This window comes from Sminthopsis crassicaudata, chromosome 2 (genome assembly GCF_048593235.1).
Source record: "Sminthopsis crassicaudata isolate SCR6 chromosome 2, ASM4859323v1, whole genome shotgun sequence".
Taxonomy (NCBI): domain Eukaryota; kingdom Metazoa; phylum Chordata; class Mammalia; order Dasyuromorphia; family Dasyuridae; genus Sminthopsis; species Sminthopsis crassicaudata.
The window spans coordinates 320,401,388-320,416,721 of NC_133618.1; the positions used below are offsets into that span (position 1 = coordinate 320,401,388).

General features: G+C 37.7%; 2 protein-coding genes across 9 annotated transcripts in view; one reads left to right on the forward strand and one right to left on the reverse strand.

Moving 5' to 3' along the window:
- Positions 1 to 5,809, reverse strand: part of TOGARAM1 (TOG array regulator of axonemal microtubules 1) — a 92,304-nt gene extending 86,495 nt beyond the window's left edge. Inside the window, 1 exon segment of the mRNA XM_074290185.1 lies at positions 3,446 to 5,809. Within this exon segment, the coding sequence (XP_074146286.1) occupies positions 3,446 to 5,518 (2,073 nt within the window). The 5' untranslated portion in view covers positions 5,519 to 5,809.
- Positions 5,810 to 6,053: 244 nt separating this feature from the next.
- The window catches only part of KLHL28 (kelch like family member 28), a 39,323-nt gene continuing 30,042 nt past the window's right edge, over positions 6,054 to 15,334 (forward strand). For all 8 annotated transcript variants that reach the window (XM_074290180.1, XM_074290175.1, XM_074290182.1 and 5 more), the window contains exon 1: positions 6,054 to 6,257. The gene's annotated coding sequence lies outside the window, so the exon portion shown is untranslated. The remainder of the gene's footprint in view (positions 6,258 to 15,334) is intronic.

Sequence of the window (15,334 nt, forward strand, 5' to 3'; positions counted from 1 at the left end):
GACTGTATGTTTTATTCTTTCATAAAAGACTACAAACTTAATTCTCTGTTGTTCTCAGGATGATTAAAAATGGTAGCAAGAATAATGATAAAGTACTTAATACTTCGGACTTTTATAAAGATCAAGTGAAATAATATAAGCAAAGATTTTACCTTAAAGCAACACCCACACCCACACACACACCCCTGTTGTGATGAGGATATGATGATACTAGTAAATTTCAGGAATAATTAGAAATAAACTGATCCTATAATTTCTAAACTATGTAAAAAGATAGTTACAAAAACTTACAAGTTTCACTGCAGTCTTCTCCCAAGGAATCAATCTTTGTAAATTTTAAAAATGTCTAGAGAAATTATAAAATTACAAAATATGTTCCCTAGTTAAGAATATATTAGAAAGCATGTATTATTTTTCCATGCTGTAAGAAATATCTAGAGATAACTCAATTTGAGCCTTTTCTTGCTGAAAGGAAACCTATAGCACCAAACTTGAATATAATTTTAGATCATTTAACTCAGATCAGAGGATGTTTCATATTGTACTTTATTGGTAAGGAAACAAGGTTTTTTTCAAAATTAGTAAAATTATCTATTACATAAATTCCCTATGGAGAAGGGTAAGGTCTATACGTAAGAGAATATTAATGTAGTTCTGTATGCAGTTGGGTTTTCAACTAATGGGAAATCATCAAACACTTGAGGGAAATTTAATTATTTAAATATTTTCAATCGCTCAATATAAGAGAAATTCTGACACATCTGCTTTAAAACTTATATAACTTTTATTGAAGGAAACAGTGAAGTGAATTTATGATTTCCTTAGTACAAAACCAGATAATGTATTTTCCAGACTTATACTGAATATCAACATCTCTGATCAAGCAATAAATGACTGAAAAAAAATTAATTAAATGACAGCAATGTTTTTAGCAATGAATTCAAAGGCTAGCCCTGTTCTTGTAGTATATCTCTTATGGTATAGTTGTGAACCTATGTAAAAGTGCTTTACAAACCTTAAGGTTCTTTATGTCAATTATAATATTGGCAACTGAAGTTATGCTAACTAATTCATAACCTTTTAAAAATTTTAGAAATGGTTAGTAAATGAAAAAATTAATAGTTCACTTTTTATATACTGACTTCACTAGGTTCCTAATATTTAATGTGTAAGAGCAAGATAAGAAGCTAACAAGAGACAAAAAAAAGAGAATCAGTAATCAAGTCACAATGAAGGAAGCCCAAAGATAAGTTATCAAGGAAGAGATAGCCAGTCCACAATATCAAAAGCCATTTAGTTGGGTCATAGAGAGTAAGCTTGCATAGAAAAAAAATCTGATAGGTTTGACAATATGTAAGAAACTTTGAAGAGAGGTTTTTCAGTAGAATGTTAGGGATAAAAACTTAATTTAAAAAGTCAGCAAACGAGTGGTTGATGAGGCTGTTGAAATATCAAGTGCATAGTATTATTTATATAAGTTTGACAAGGAAGAGAATAAAATATGAAAACCCAGACATGGAGCAGTAGTACAGTTGTTTTAGAGAGTGCAGATCTCAGCATCTTCTTAAGTTCAAAGACTCAGCAGGGATGCAATTCAAGAAGATGTGCCAAGTCACAGAGAAGAAAAGAGGAGATAGGTTTGGGGAGAAAGGTGGCAGGATTAGTTTTAACTAAGGCTTCTTCTGAGAATGAAAGGACTGCAGTAGCAAGTAGTAGAGTAAGTGAGATACTCAGTCTTCTCAATAAACAAGTAAAAACCCATATGCTAAGACTGGAGAGAAAGCCATAGTAAAGATTTAATACGATATTACAAGTGACCAAGTGAAGTAGCTTAGGTGGCATAGTGGATAGTGTTCTAGGACTAGACTCAGGAAGACCTGAATTCAAATCCAGTCTCAGACTCAGTCCCTTTGTAAAATGCTTTGAAAACAAACTATATTTCAGCTTGTACAATGTGAATTAAAAAAAAAAAAAAAAAAAAAAAAAGAATATTCATGCCACAGTGAGGATCTCCTTTGACTGAAATTACTCAGCACAAAGCTAGATGAGATCCAGTTAGGTAAGATGGCATTCTGCCTATTTTACAGAAAAGAAAACTGGACTTCAATGGGATAAGCAATTGAGACTTCACAATCAACAGAGTTCAGGTTTCTTGAAGTCCTGACCACTGTACCTCACTGTCTAGTACCTTAAGGACTGAAGGTTCAATTACTGCTACAGATAAAATTAATACTTTAAATACAAATAACTATACATTTTTACTAATTGTCAAGTTGACATGCTGATACAAGATCATTTAGTCCAGTCCTTATTTACCTTTAAGATCTACTATAAACTTTGATTGAACATAAAAAAGCTCTTTACATCCTGACCCTCTCACCTCATCTTATTACACTTGCCTCCCCTCTATTCTACAACACAGCTACATTGGTCTATCTGCTACTTCACATCTGTCTCCATCACTCATCTCATCTTTGCACTCACTTAACCTGTGCTTGGAAAATGCTTCTTTCTCACCTTTACATCTTAAAATCTCTGGTTTCCTTCAAGACTCAGTTCAAATACTACCTCTCACAGGAGGCATTTTTGTGGTGCCCAGGCCTGCAAGTACCTTTTTATCTAAGGACCTGTCTGCTCTGTTTATAGCACTACATACTCATACATGATGTGACTCTCATTGTATTATAAGAATAATAAAATAGCAAAATGTCATTTTTGTCTTTACATGTCTAGCTAAACTTAGTATGTTGCTTTAGTACATAATAAGGAGGTAATTCTATGGGGCAACTAGGTGGTGACTGGATAGAATTCTGGGCCTGAACTCAAAAAAACCTAAATTCAAATCCAGTCTCAAACACTTGTTTGTATGACCTAAAGCAAGTTATTTAACCTATGTCTGCCTGAGGTTCCTGTTGGGTAAAATGGGAATAATAATAGTAACTACCTCCCAGGGTTATTATGAGAATCAAATAAGACAGTATTTGTAAAATATATTTTAAAAGTTATATAAATGTTAGCTAGTATTAATAAAGGATTCTTAAGTTTTTTTACATTTAATAATCACACATATACAGTGTTTGCCAATAACTAAATCATTACATACAATACCTCATTTGATCCTCCCTAAGGAGGTTAAGTGACTTGCCCAAGCAAGTCCTAACAGATGATCAGTGTAGTGGCAGAGCCAAGAGTCAGGGACTAGAATCAGAAGATCCCGATTCTTAACCTGATACTCCTTCCAGTATATCATTTTGCCTCTCAAGCAAATCTATAGTATAGATTTTTGTAATTTGTTCCACTAGGATTTGACACATGTATTTAGCAAAAATCATTTTGGAGTAAGTCACCTCCAAGGGACTATCTGACACATAAAAATATCTTTCATTAAGGTAAAAAAATTGTACTTCTACTGCCCCAACCCATACTAATTACAAAAAATGCATACCTGCTCTATTTCCTTTGAATGGGATGTCCGGTTTTCTCCCATGCCTCCAGGTTGATCATTTTCCCATGGTAATTTATTTTTTCCTTTTCCTGCACTTAAAACCCTTCGAGTACAGAAAGTCTGATCAGCAGATGGACTATAAGAGCCATACATTTGCATACTATCCCTTGAATGGTCACCACAATGACAGTGTGCACTTTGAGTTCTGTTACCTGCCAGAAGCCAGTCTGTATCTGCTCCATGGGGCAAGTGAGGTGATCTGCCCTGAGCAGAAGATGGCATGAGTATTGCATATTCCACAAATCCCTGTTCTGTTAGCCTTGGAAGAGTTTTCCTAGCTAATCTGGCTTGTACAGCATTCATCACTCCATCTCCATTATCTTGAAGTTCAACAGCATCAACAGCTCTGAAAAGTATACTAGTTTTACCTGAGCCCATTGAAGATGCTAATACAGCAAAGGCCTCAAGAGCAGCTTGGCGTACCCTACGTTTACTATCAACTAGAGCTGGGGCAAGGCCAAAAGCCAATTTGGGCAAGTCAAAATCCTCACTTGGATAGGTCAGCAAAGAGCAAATGCTTATATTCACCACCTCTTCTCTCACTCTGGAATGCTTATGTTTGAGATGTTCCAACAATAAACACAGCACCTGTTGAGGTCCTACTTCCTTCATCAATTTAAGGAAAATTTTCATGTATTCTTGCTTGATCACCAACTTGTTGTCTGCTAGTACTTTGACTGTGGCAGCAATGATTGGTCCCAAGAACTGTTGTACCTGTTCCCCAAGGCGGGTCACCAAAAGGTGCAGTACCTGAAGTGTGCCATGAACCACTTTGAAGTTAGAATCATCTAACAAATTGTACAATAAGCTAATGAAACCTACAAGACTAGCATGAGGAGTGGAGACAGGGCTAAACCTTCCCAGCACCTGCTTGAGTTCCTCCACAGCCTGAGTCCGACTCTTATAGTCCTCCTGATCTAACAACCTGAAATGCAGCTCCTGGGGAATAACACCAAACTTGAGGTGGCTGCTGGAAGTTGTAGTTGGGCAGGGGAGAGGATCATCAGGAAATTCAGAGGCTTCAAGTTCCAAATAATGAGGAACTTGAACCCCAAACTGGGACTCTATACGACGATTGTAGTGCCTCCGCAGAGCAGAGGGCAGGCGAGAGATGTAAGACTGAAACCGGTCTTGGCCCAGGCGCTCTCCTATTTGCTGCAGCGCAGAAAAAGCGATCTCTGCCTCTTCTTCTTCCTCCTGTTCCCCCAGCTTTCGGGCCAGGGACAGCGTGATCTCGGTGAGATCTAAGCCGAACAAGAAATCCGGGGGAGTGAACAAAATGGGGAGCAGAAGTGCAGTGGAAGCCCGGAGCCGGGCGTCAGTGCTCTCCAGGCCTCTCTGTATGAGTGCCTGCAGCACCTGCATCGGGCTCCGCTTCAAGCACTGGTGCAGAATCTGCAGCGTATCCTTCCTCAAGGCCGGGTTCTCCTCTCGCAAGGAGACCACGAGCTGCGGCAGAAGAGCCAGGCTGAAGGCCTCTTCCAACTGGCCAGCTTCCCCCTGAGCCCGGAGCACATCCGAGAGAAGTTGCAAGCAAAGGCGCTTCTCCTCCAGGCCCCCCTCCACCAGCACCCGGCCCAGGGCCCGATAAAGCGCTTCCTTCCGTCGCGGAAATCCGAGGCGCCCGCCCCGCCGGGGCAGGGCAGCCTGCAGAGCCTGGAAGGCCTCAGATGGCTCCGGCGCCGTGCGGAGGAGCTGCAGGAGCCGGGTCTCCTCTTCCTCTCCTCCTAGCAGGCTCCCTCCGGCCCTGGACCAGCCACTGGTGACGGCCTCCTCCGTTGGGAGAAAGAGCGCGGTCATGGTGGGGGATAGGGCCGGAGGGGCCGCCGGGCAGGAGCCCTGGTCGCCGGCGGCCCCACGGCAGCAATAGCTTTTCTCCTCTCTCATCGTCCGCAGAGGTCGCTTTTCATCAGTCTCTGGGGTGGAAGGGCGGCAGCTGCTCCGGTGCCCACAGGCGCTGGGGGCTAGGAACGGGGCCTGTGGCAGGAGAAGCAGCGGGAGCGCGGACGCCATGGAGGGGCGTCAGGAAGCTGCAGCAGCCGGGAACCATCGCAGCCTCCTAGGGGCCCGGCGGAGCCCTCTCCTCCCTTTTCTTCTCCAGGCTCCCGAGCTATAGAAGGGGGAAAGCAGCTGCCGATGCTAGGATCGGGAGAGATTCTCTCCTTTTCTTCTTCCTTCTCCCCTTCCTCCTCCTCTGCCTCTTCTTCTTCCTCCTCCTCCTCCTCCTCCTCTACTGCTGCTGGCGCCACGGCCCTACAGGAGCCGAGCGCTCCCAAGCCGCCCCCGGCTACAGGAGGCAGCCCTTGACAAAATGGCCCCTGCCGCGGGCCCCAGACCCAGCCGCTGGCACCGGGCGTAACCAGGGGTACCACGTGATCAAACCGACCGCTTCCATGGCGACCAGCCAGCACGCGATCTCTTAATCCGGAATGAAATTTCTTAAGGGCAGGAGAGAATCCTGGGATGTGTAGTCTCCAAGCCTTGATTAATACCCCACCCCCGCCGAAATCGCCTGAAAGAGGCCTGGAGAAATCAGCTGCTAGGGAAGGGAAAGGGAGATGGATGAAGGCTCGGGCATTGGCGGAAGTGATGCGGCTTAATCTCGGGGTGGCGGGGCTCCGGGCGGAAGTCCCCCGCCCTACTCGTGTGTGTCCGTCGGGGTTTGACTGGAGGCTAGTGAGGCTCCCGCCCCGCTCTCTTATTTCTGGTTCCTTCTGCTTCAGTCGCCGCTGGCTCAATCCCCGGGACTCAGGTATTTTCCGTTTGTTCTACCCAGGCCGTTTTTGCTTTAGCCGATGTCGCGCTCTGGGAGGATCGGTCCCGGGAATGGGGGGGAGGGGGAGGCAGAGGAGGGAAAACGGGGATGGGGAGTCGTCTCGGTGCGGAGGCCCTCGGGTGCCGGACTCCGGAGCTGGGTGCCCTTCCGGAATTCCCGAGCAGCCGAGCCTGGAAGAAAAGCTCCCTCCTTAGCATCCTTTATGCTGTCGGGTTAAGCGGGTTAGGGTTGTTGTTTTTCCCCTCCCAGGTTTGGCTCAAGAAAGGAGCTCTCCCTTACCCATGTTTCTTCTCCTTTAATTCTTTTGTAATAAACATTTAGAAAAAAAGAAAATTTCATCTAGAGATACTTTCATTCTCCTGCCACTTTCCCTCCTCCTCCTCCTGCCAAGATCAAGTCCTTTTTCACTCCAGCTGTGGGGACCTACTCCCTCCCTCTTTTGATCCCCTCCCTCCTGGATCTCCATAGCTCCCCTTGGTAGCCAAGAGACAGACTACAGATGTGTTACTTAGCAGGTGAAGTTCTTGGCACCACGGTCCTGAGAGAACTCTGCCCTGAGGATTTGAAGAAGGATGGGAGATGCCATTCTTCGTATTTTTCAGGGAGAGCTGTACTACAGATGTTTATTTATTTTTAAGGAGCCGGAGGAGACAGTTTTTTCCCTTGGAAATTTAAGTGGTGACAATTAAAGGGACAGAGGTCCTGAGCTGATGAAATTTCCAAATCCACGTAGAATTCCCTGGAATGTGGGAAATGAGTACGATACCTTGGTACTTCGGAAACAATACATACTCTATTTTAAGACTATCCTTTGGGGAGAATAGCATTTCTGAATCGCTGTTTGAAGTTCAAAATACCTTAATTCAAATAACTGGTTATCCACTGCTAAGCCTAGTAATTGCTTCACTTAGGCTACTTAGACAACATAAAATGGTTTGTTTTGTTTCAATCTCAGAATGAATTTAAATGCCTTTTTTAAGAACACAATTGAATATTACAGTATCATTAATATGTCCGAAGTTCTTGGAACTATTCTTTCTTAATGGCATTCTGGTTAATCATTGAAGGAAGATGCTTTGTTTTTATTTTAAGAAGATAGTTTAGTTTTTAAAATATTGACATTTTTGCACGACTTCATAAGTGTAATGGATATCATTTCTTGCCTTATCAGTGGGTGACTAGAGAAATGTACTAGAGAGAGGGAGTTTGAAATTGAAAATAATTTGTTAAAAAATTTGACATTTAATATCAGAATAATTTGACTCATAATTATAATGTCATTGAAAACACTTATTTTAAGCATAATTTTTTTCAACTTACAGAATTAACATGTGCAAAATCATGATGGGTATAAATAGGATCAGGTTGTTCATCAATTTCAAGTGCACAGGATGGTCTCTTATGCATAGTAAGTACTTATTAGGTGGTCATTGACCTGAATACCAGAATTTAAAAGTATTTTTAAAAATTTTAAGAATAATTTTTGGACAAATACAGAGCAAGTATCTAATTCATATGCCCAAGTAATAGTGCAAGGAAGAAAACAAAGGATTAAATTGTATTCAGATAATTTTCATAATTTTATTTGTTCAAAAAAAATTAGAGATGTTTGGGAGTATGCTCATTTTCCCCTATAAACTTTACAGTTTAAAAAAAAAAGTTGCAATTTAAAAAAAATAGTTGCAAACATTCATTAAAAAAAAAAAAAAAACTTCAGTAAACAAGTAACCATAATTTATTACTGCCTTACCTAAATTCTCACTCTGGTTCCTGTGATTGTACATTCACAGATATGAGAACATATTTGTTCTTTCTTCAGTTTGCATTAATTTATATATACATTATATGCCTCCTATTTGTACTTAGTAATGCTGATCTGGCATTACATTACATTTATCACAATTTGTTTAACCATTCCTCAATTACTAGACATTTAGATTGTTTTCAGTAATTTACTATTATAGGTAGTATTGTCTGAATCAGATCCAACTTGTTCATATAAGTCCCAAGAGATGTTATCTATTAAACCAAGAGAAACATTGCTCAGAGGTTAGTTACTATTATATACATGGCAGAGATAGTATGCAGCTAGAAGGAAGGGGAGTGTATTTGTGTTAAATGGGGAAAGTATTAATCAACAGTGGAAACATTTCAAGGATGTTTTAACATTCTTCCTATGTTTACATTCTAAAAGTTTGCCTCATAAGTGTCTTTGTGGTTTTTTGAAAGTGTACTTGCATAGTAGTATCTTAAAGTTCTTTACTACTCAGAAAAGGAATTGATCTTTTTTCTCTTCTTCAGTTCAATATAAATATATAGTATCGATAGTTCTTTACTTTCAATTACTTCCTGATAGTAGGATTGTAAAATTTAGATTTTTTTTTTTTTTTTTTTTTTACCTCTTGCTGTGTTCTAGATTGCTTTCTAGATATATAACATTCATATGTTGGAAAGAAAGTTATAGGGTATCTAGTTCAACCCTTTAATTTTACAAATGGGGAAGCTAAGGTCAGAGAAGTTAAATTAAATCAAAGTAACAGAAATAGGTGGCAAAGCTAGAATTTGAAACCAGATCTTATGATTTCCAAATAAGAACCTTACTTTGCCTTCAGTAGTGCTTTCCTGAAGGTCCATCAACACTTGATTTTGTTTTTATTTATTTTTGCCAATCTCATTACATCTCTAACTTTTAAAATTTGATTCCATGGGGGTCAATCTTAAGCTACTAAAAAAATCTTCCTTGGTTCCAGTGTTTTATATAGTGTGAACTTTTGTGTATGTGTGTGTGTGTGTGTGTGTGTGTGTGTGTGTGTGTGTGTGTGTGTGTGTGTGTAGTTTTTACAGAGATAATCATGATCATGTTACAAAGTAATATTTTATGTTGTTAAAATTCCAGCAAACTATCAAGGTCTGACAAGGTTTATCATGGACAGAATTAATTCAGAGATGTGAAAATTACATGGAAACTTAAAATCATAATAAACATGTTAAGTGTGGGGACATATAGGTAGATAAAGCACTGAGACTGGAAATTAGGAAGACCTGTGTACAAATCTGGTCTTAGAAATGAATGTATGATCTTGAGCAAGTCACTTAACCTCCTTTTGTCACAATTTCCTTATCTTTAAAGAATGGGGGTAATAACCTACTTCCCAGGATTGTTATAAGGATCAAATGAAATAATTGCAAAATGTGCTTAGCACAATGTCTAGCACATAGTAAGTGCTATATAAATATTAGCTCTCAATATTACCATTAATTATAATTATAATATCATCTAGATTTTTTGCATCCTCTTTCCTTAGGACTCTACATGTTGCTAATATTTCCCTTAAAAACTGTCAGAGAGAAAAACGACTACTGGAACCAGTCGGCATAATAACTTGCATAAAACTTTGCTCAGAGACATGCTGGGAGTGATGAGCTTCTGCACAGGGCGGGGAGTTGTGGGAACCCCCTTCTGAACTGCTCAGGTCCTTTGTAAATGAATTTACAAACATGAAAAGTTAAACTGGCAAAAGAAATTTATTATTAAAGATTTAGCAGAGAAATCCCAATAGAAAGGTGAATAAGGTCTTGTTAGGGAAATAGGTGAGAAAGATAAAGAGGGAGTAACTCTGAAAGAGAATGTCTTTTCATTGGGCAGGGAATCGCAGCTATGCTAAGGAGAAAGAGAGGTTCCTTGGCATGGCATATTAAGTCCTCTGCAAGGAGTTGGGCTGTTTTATGGGCAGTTCTTGGTGGGGGATGGGAGCTGTTTGAGGTGGAATCAGAGTAGAGAATCTTGGAATTGAATGAGTGTCTCTGGGCTAATCTCCAACTCAATAGGGATGGATAGAAATCTCCAGTTCAGGCTAAATAGAAGTGGTCCTGGACCCAACTAGTTTCACCCAGATAACAAATGAAACCACTTTATCTTGATTCCCTTGGGTGGGTGTCTCAGGGGAGAGCTTCTCTGAGGGAATTCCCAAGCTTTCCTCCCAAAGTCAAGAGAGAGAGAGACAGAGACAGAGAGAGACAAGACAGACTGACAGACAGAAAAGAGAGGGGGGTGAGGAAGGGAGGGGGAGAGAGAGAGTGAGTGAGTGTGAGTGTGTGTGTGTGTGTGTGTGTGTGTGTGTGTGTGTGTGTGTGTGTGTGTGTGTGTTGGAGCTTCCCTCATCTGGAGGAATATAAACAAAGAGATTATTTTTTTCCATTCTCCACATTTCATTTATTCATGTCATCTGTGCCCATAGTTTTCTTGAATTTTTGTTTTATAGCTAAAATATGTAATACTTCTTTTGTATTACATACTTTGATGTTATTCTCTATTGTAATTTATTTTGTTAAAATTAAAAACCATTTTAATTATTGGACTGAAGTAAAACTATAATGCTGTGGGAAAATCCTATTTCTGTTGCATTTCCTCTAACAATTTAATTAAAGAATTTAAATATGATCAAATTATTTTAAAATGTTCCTATTGGGGATTATAACTTTCTTATAGGATTAACTTTTCAAGGCTTTTTGAAAAGACTATTGGGAAATAGGGGACACAGTTTTTTTTCGTTTTTCTGAGTCCATGATACCAACCATGATAAAGCAATATTTTACTTCCCTCCCTTCTCAAATGTAACAAAAGTTAATACTTTGCAAATCTCAAAGTGCTCTATAAATGCTAGCCATCACCATTGTCATTATTATTCATTTAGCATTTATTAAATAAATATACTGTGCTAGGTACTAAGGATTCACATAAAAAAACAATCATTATTAAAGAGTTTAAATTATCTCGGAGAAAAACAACTTGTACCTAGATAAGAAAGTAAAAAATTTATCTAGTGTGTCGTGAACATGAAGGAGTTAGAGATGAGTGGTTACTAGCAACTGAAGGAATCAAAAAAGTTTCCTGTAGGAGATGGGACTTGAGTAATACCTTGGAGAAGGCACAGGATTCTCAGGAAACAACTGAGTAGGTAATGAATGCATTCTAGGTATAAGGGATAATTTGTGCTAATGCATAAAAACAGGATTGTATTCCAAGTGTGTGTGTATATTTAAAAGAAAGTCCTTTCTTCATTCTTTTGGAACTTCTAATTATAATATATAATAGACTCCTAATTAATTTGAATAACTGTTTCTTTGTAGTTGGATCACTTAGCTGCCAAATTTGTACTATGACCCTTTAGCAAAAGAGTTTTCTTTCTTTTTTTTTAAATTTTATTTATAATTTTTTGACAGTATATATGCATGAGTAATTTTTTAAATAACATTATCCCTTGTATTCATTTTTCCAAATTATTCCCTCCCTCCCTCTACTCCCTCCCCTTGATGACAGGCAATCCCATACATTTTACATGTGTTACAATATAACCTAGATAAAATATATGTGTGTAAATACCATTTTCTTGTTGCACATTAATACCGAAGGTATAAGTAACCTGGGTAGATAGACAGTAGTGCTAACAATTTACATTCACTTCCCAGTGTTTCTTTTCTGGGTGTAGTTGTTTCTGTCCATCATTGATCAACTGGAAGTGAGTTGGATCTTCTTTATGTTGAAGATATCCAAAAGAATTTTCTTAAGAAGTATTGAAGTGGGCAATTTTAGTATCTTGTAAATTGGGAAAGCTAATGGCTTGATGAACCTGTGTGGAACCTGTCAAGTATCCTTGAATTTCTGAACCATTATGTGTTTTCCACCTCCAATATCAGATCCTCTTGCTCAGAGAAGTTCCCCTAACACAGTGAAATATATGAAGGGCAGTGCTTTTGGATGAAAGCCCACAGACTTCTGGGCCTACAAATTCAGTCCATTAGCAAACTATGTTAACTGTTAACCAGTATGATATGAGATGATATCTCAAAGTTATTGTAGTTTGCATATAGTAATTTAGAACAGTTTTTCATATAACTATAGATAGCTTTGTCTTTTTCTTCTGAAAACTGCCAGTACTTTGACCATTTATCAATTGGAAAATGACTTGTATTTTTACAAAACTGACTTAGTTCTCTCTATATTTAAGAAATGAGGCTTTTGTCAAAGAAACTCATTGTAAAATTATTTTCCCAGATTTTTGCTTTTCTTCTAATCTTGGCTTCACTGGGTTTGTGCAAAAACTTTTCAATTTAATACCCATTAGTCTCTATTCATTATTTGGTCATTAATTCTATTGTCCATAGAGCTGATTGATATAACTGTTCCATGCTCCCCTAATTATGTTATCACTCTTTATGACTACATCATGTGCCCATTTTTTTTTCTCATCTTAATATATGTTGTGAGATGTTGGTCTGTATCCAGTTTCTGTGAAACTGTTTTCCACTTTTTTTAGCTGTTTTTGTTAAATACTGAGTTCTTGTACCAAAAGTTTGGATCTTTGGGGTTTATCAAACACTAGATTACTATGGTTATTTACTACTATGCATTGTAGACCTGATCCATTCTACTGATCCACTACTTTATTTCTTAGTCAGTACCAGACTTTTTTTGTGTGTGTGTGATTGCTGCTTTGTAACACAGTTTGATCTCTTAACACTTTTAAGCTGCCTTTGTTTACATCTTTTCATTGATTCCCTTGTTATTCTTGACCTTTTGTTCTTCCAGATGAATTTTGTTATTTTTTTCTCTATACAATAATTTTTGGTAGTTTGTTATAGCACTGAATAAGTAAATTAATTTAGATAGATTTGTCATTTTTATAATATTAGCTGAGGCTACCTATGAGATGAATATTTTTCCAATTGTTTATTATTTTTAACACTTAAAATTTTGAATTCCAAATTCTCTTCCTCTTTTCCTCTGTTTCTCCTCCCCCACCTACTGAAAATTATACATGTGAAATCCAAAAACACAAAATATATTTCCCTTATTAGCCATAGTTTGAAAGAAAGAGGAAGAAAAATAAAGTGAGAAAATCATACTGCAGTTTTTACTCAGAGTTCATCAGTTATCTCTATGGAAGTAGAGAGAATTTTTCACCATGAATTCCTTTGGAATTATGTTGGTCAGAATAGCCAAATTTCTCACAGATGATCATCATTAATTACAATATTGTTATTACTATAGCAATCTTTAGATTGCTGTTTAGATCTGACTTTGAAAAGTGTTTTGCAGTTATACTCATACAGTTCCTAGGTAGATGTTGGCAAGATACATACATAAAAGAGTCCCAAATGTTTTGTATTTTCTGTAAGTATTTTTAAAAATATATAATAATTTGGTTTTTCCTCACTTATATGTTAAAACAATTTTTTACCTTTATTTTTTCAGTTCCAAATTCTGTCCCTTCTCCCTCCTCGAGATGGTAAGAAAGTGAAAAATAGTGTGCTTCAGACTGTATTCAGACAATATCAATTTTTTTCTTAGGAGAAGGAAAGCATTCTTCATCACAAGTGCTTTTGAATTAATTATCTTAGATCATTGCTGAGAGTAGCTAAGTCATTAAGTTATTCGTTATAGGTTACTATTGCTATTACTGTGTACGAAGTTCTTCAAGTTCTGCTCACTTCATTTTTCAACAGTTCTGAAATCATCCTATTAGTCATTTCTTATATATATATATATATGTGTGTGTGTGTGTGTGTGTGTGTAACATACATATATATATATATATATATATATATATATATATATTTCATCATAGTCATATACCACAGCTTGTTTAGCCAATCCTCAATTAACAGACATCTCAGTTTCCAATTCTTCCAGAAGCTGTTATAAATATTTTTGTACAAATAGCTCCTTATCCCTCTTTTTATGATCTCTTTGAATCAATAGTTATTTTAAATGGAATTTCTTCTTTTCCTTTCTGCTAGATTTTGTTGATAATACATTGTAATGGGCCAGAACTCTGAAGAAATATTCTTGAGACAAGGATTTTTACAAGGTGTTAATTCAGTGGAATTGATAAGACAATGGTTATCTAGTTTAGCATGGTGATTAGTAGTTCTCTAGCTCAGTATGATTGATTTAATCTTATAACAAATAATGGTTCTATAGTGATAGAATGATTGGCTTATACTCAGTATATTGTAATGATGTAATTGTAATAGAATATATAAACTGGAGACAAACTTAGCAAGAGAAAGGGAAGACTTGACTAGACTTCTGTTGGCTCTCCTGCTTTCCTCTACTAAGATCAAGCCTTATCTAAAGGTCCCCCAGGAAGCTAACCGGGGCTCAGGTGAAGAAGCCAGACTGTGAAGGAAATAATAAAGACTGGACTTTATTCCTGACTTTTCTTGTGATGATTATTCTGCTGAGACCAAGACTGGTCCTCAGAGACTTCCAGAAAGCTAACCAGGACATTACAATACATAGCTTTTATGTACTTTAAAAAAAAAAAAAATCCTATCATTTTGCTTTACTTGTTAATTGTTTCAACTAGTTTTTTAGTTCATTCTCTAGTAAGCCTACCATTGTATCATCTGCAAAGAGTTATAGTTTTGTTTCTTCATTGTCTAATATTCCTTCAATTTCTTTTTCTTCTCTTATTGCTATAGTTAACGTATCAAGTACAATGTTTAATAAGACTGGTAATAATGAACATTCTTGCTTCACTCCTGAAATAACTGGGGAGTTGATTTTATTATAATTTCCAGAGCAAGAAATAGAAAGTGGAAGTAAGGGGAAAACAGTCAGTATACTTCAGTATATCAGTTAGTTGGCAAGATGGTTTTGTAGTTATCACTAGAAAGCAAATCTCTAGGACAGGATTTTCTTCAATAATGACTTGTAAATATTTTGAAGTGATGACTTAAGCACCTGCATCTAAGTTTCACATGTTTATAAAATTAGAGATATAGGGTTAGGAGGCATATTAAAGGCTATTTAGACCAACTATTAAATTTTTTTAGATATAGGAAATTGAAGCCTTGAGGTGTTTGTGGCTTCCCCCAGGTAGTAGGTAGACAAAGCCAGGATTCTTAGTTACTGCACCTAATTTCTGTTATTCTTTTCATTATGCTATTTTTTTCCTTTGAGAAGGAAGAAAAGGAGAGTGAGAGGTTAAGGCTGAGAAATTTTGAAAACTGAAGGAGGGGAGTTGAGGAAACCTGATGGCTTCATT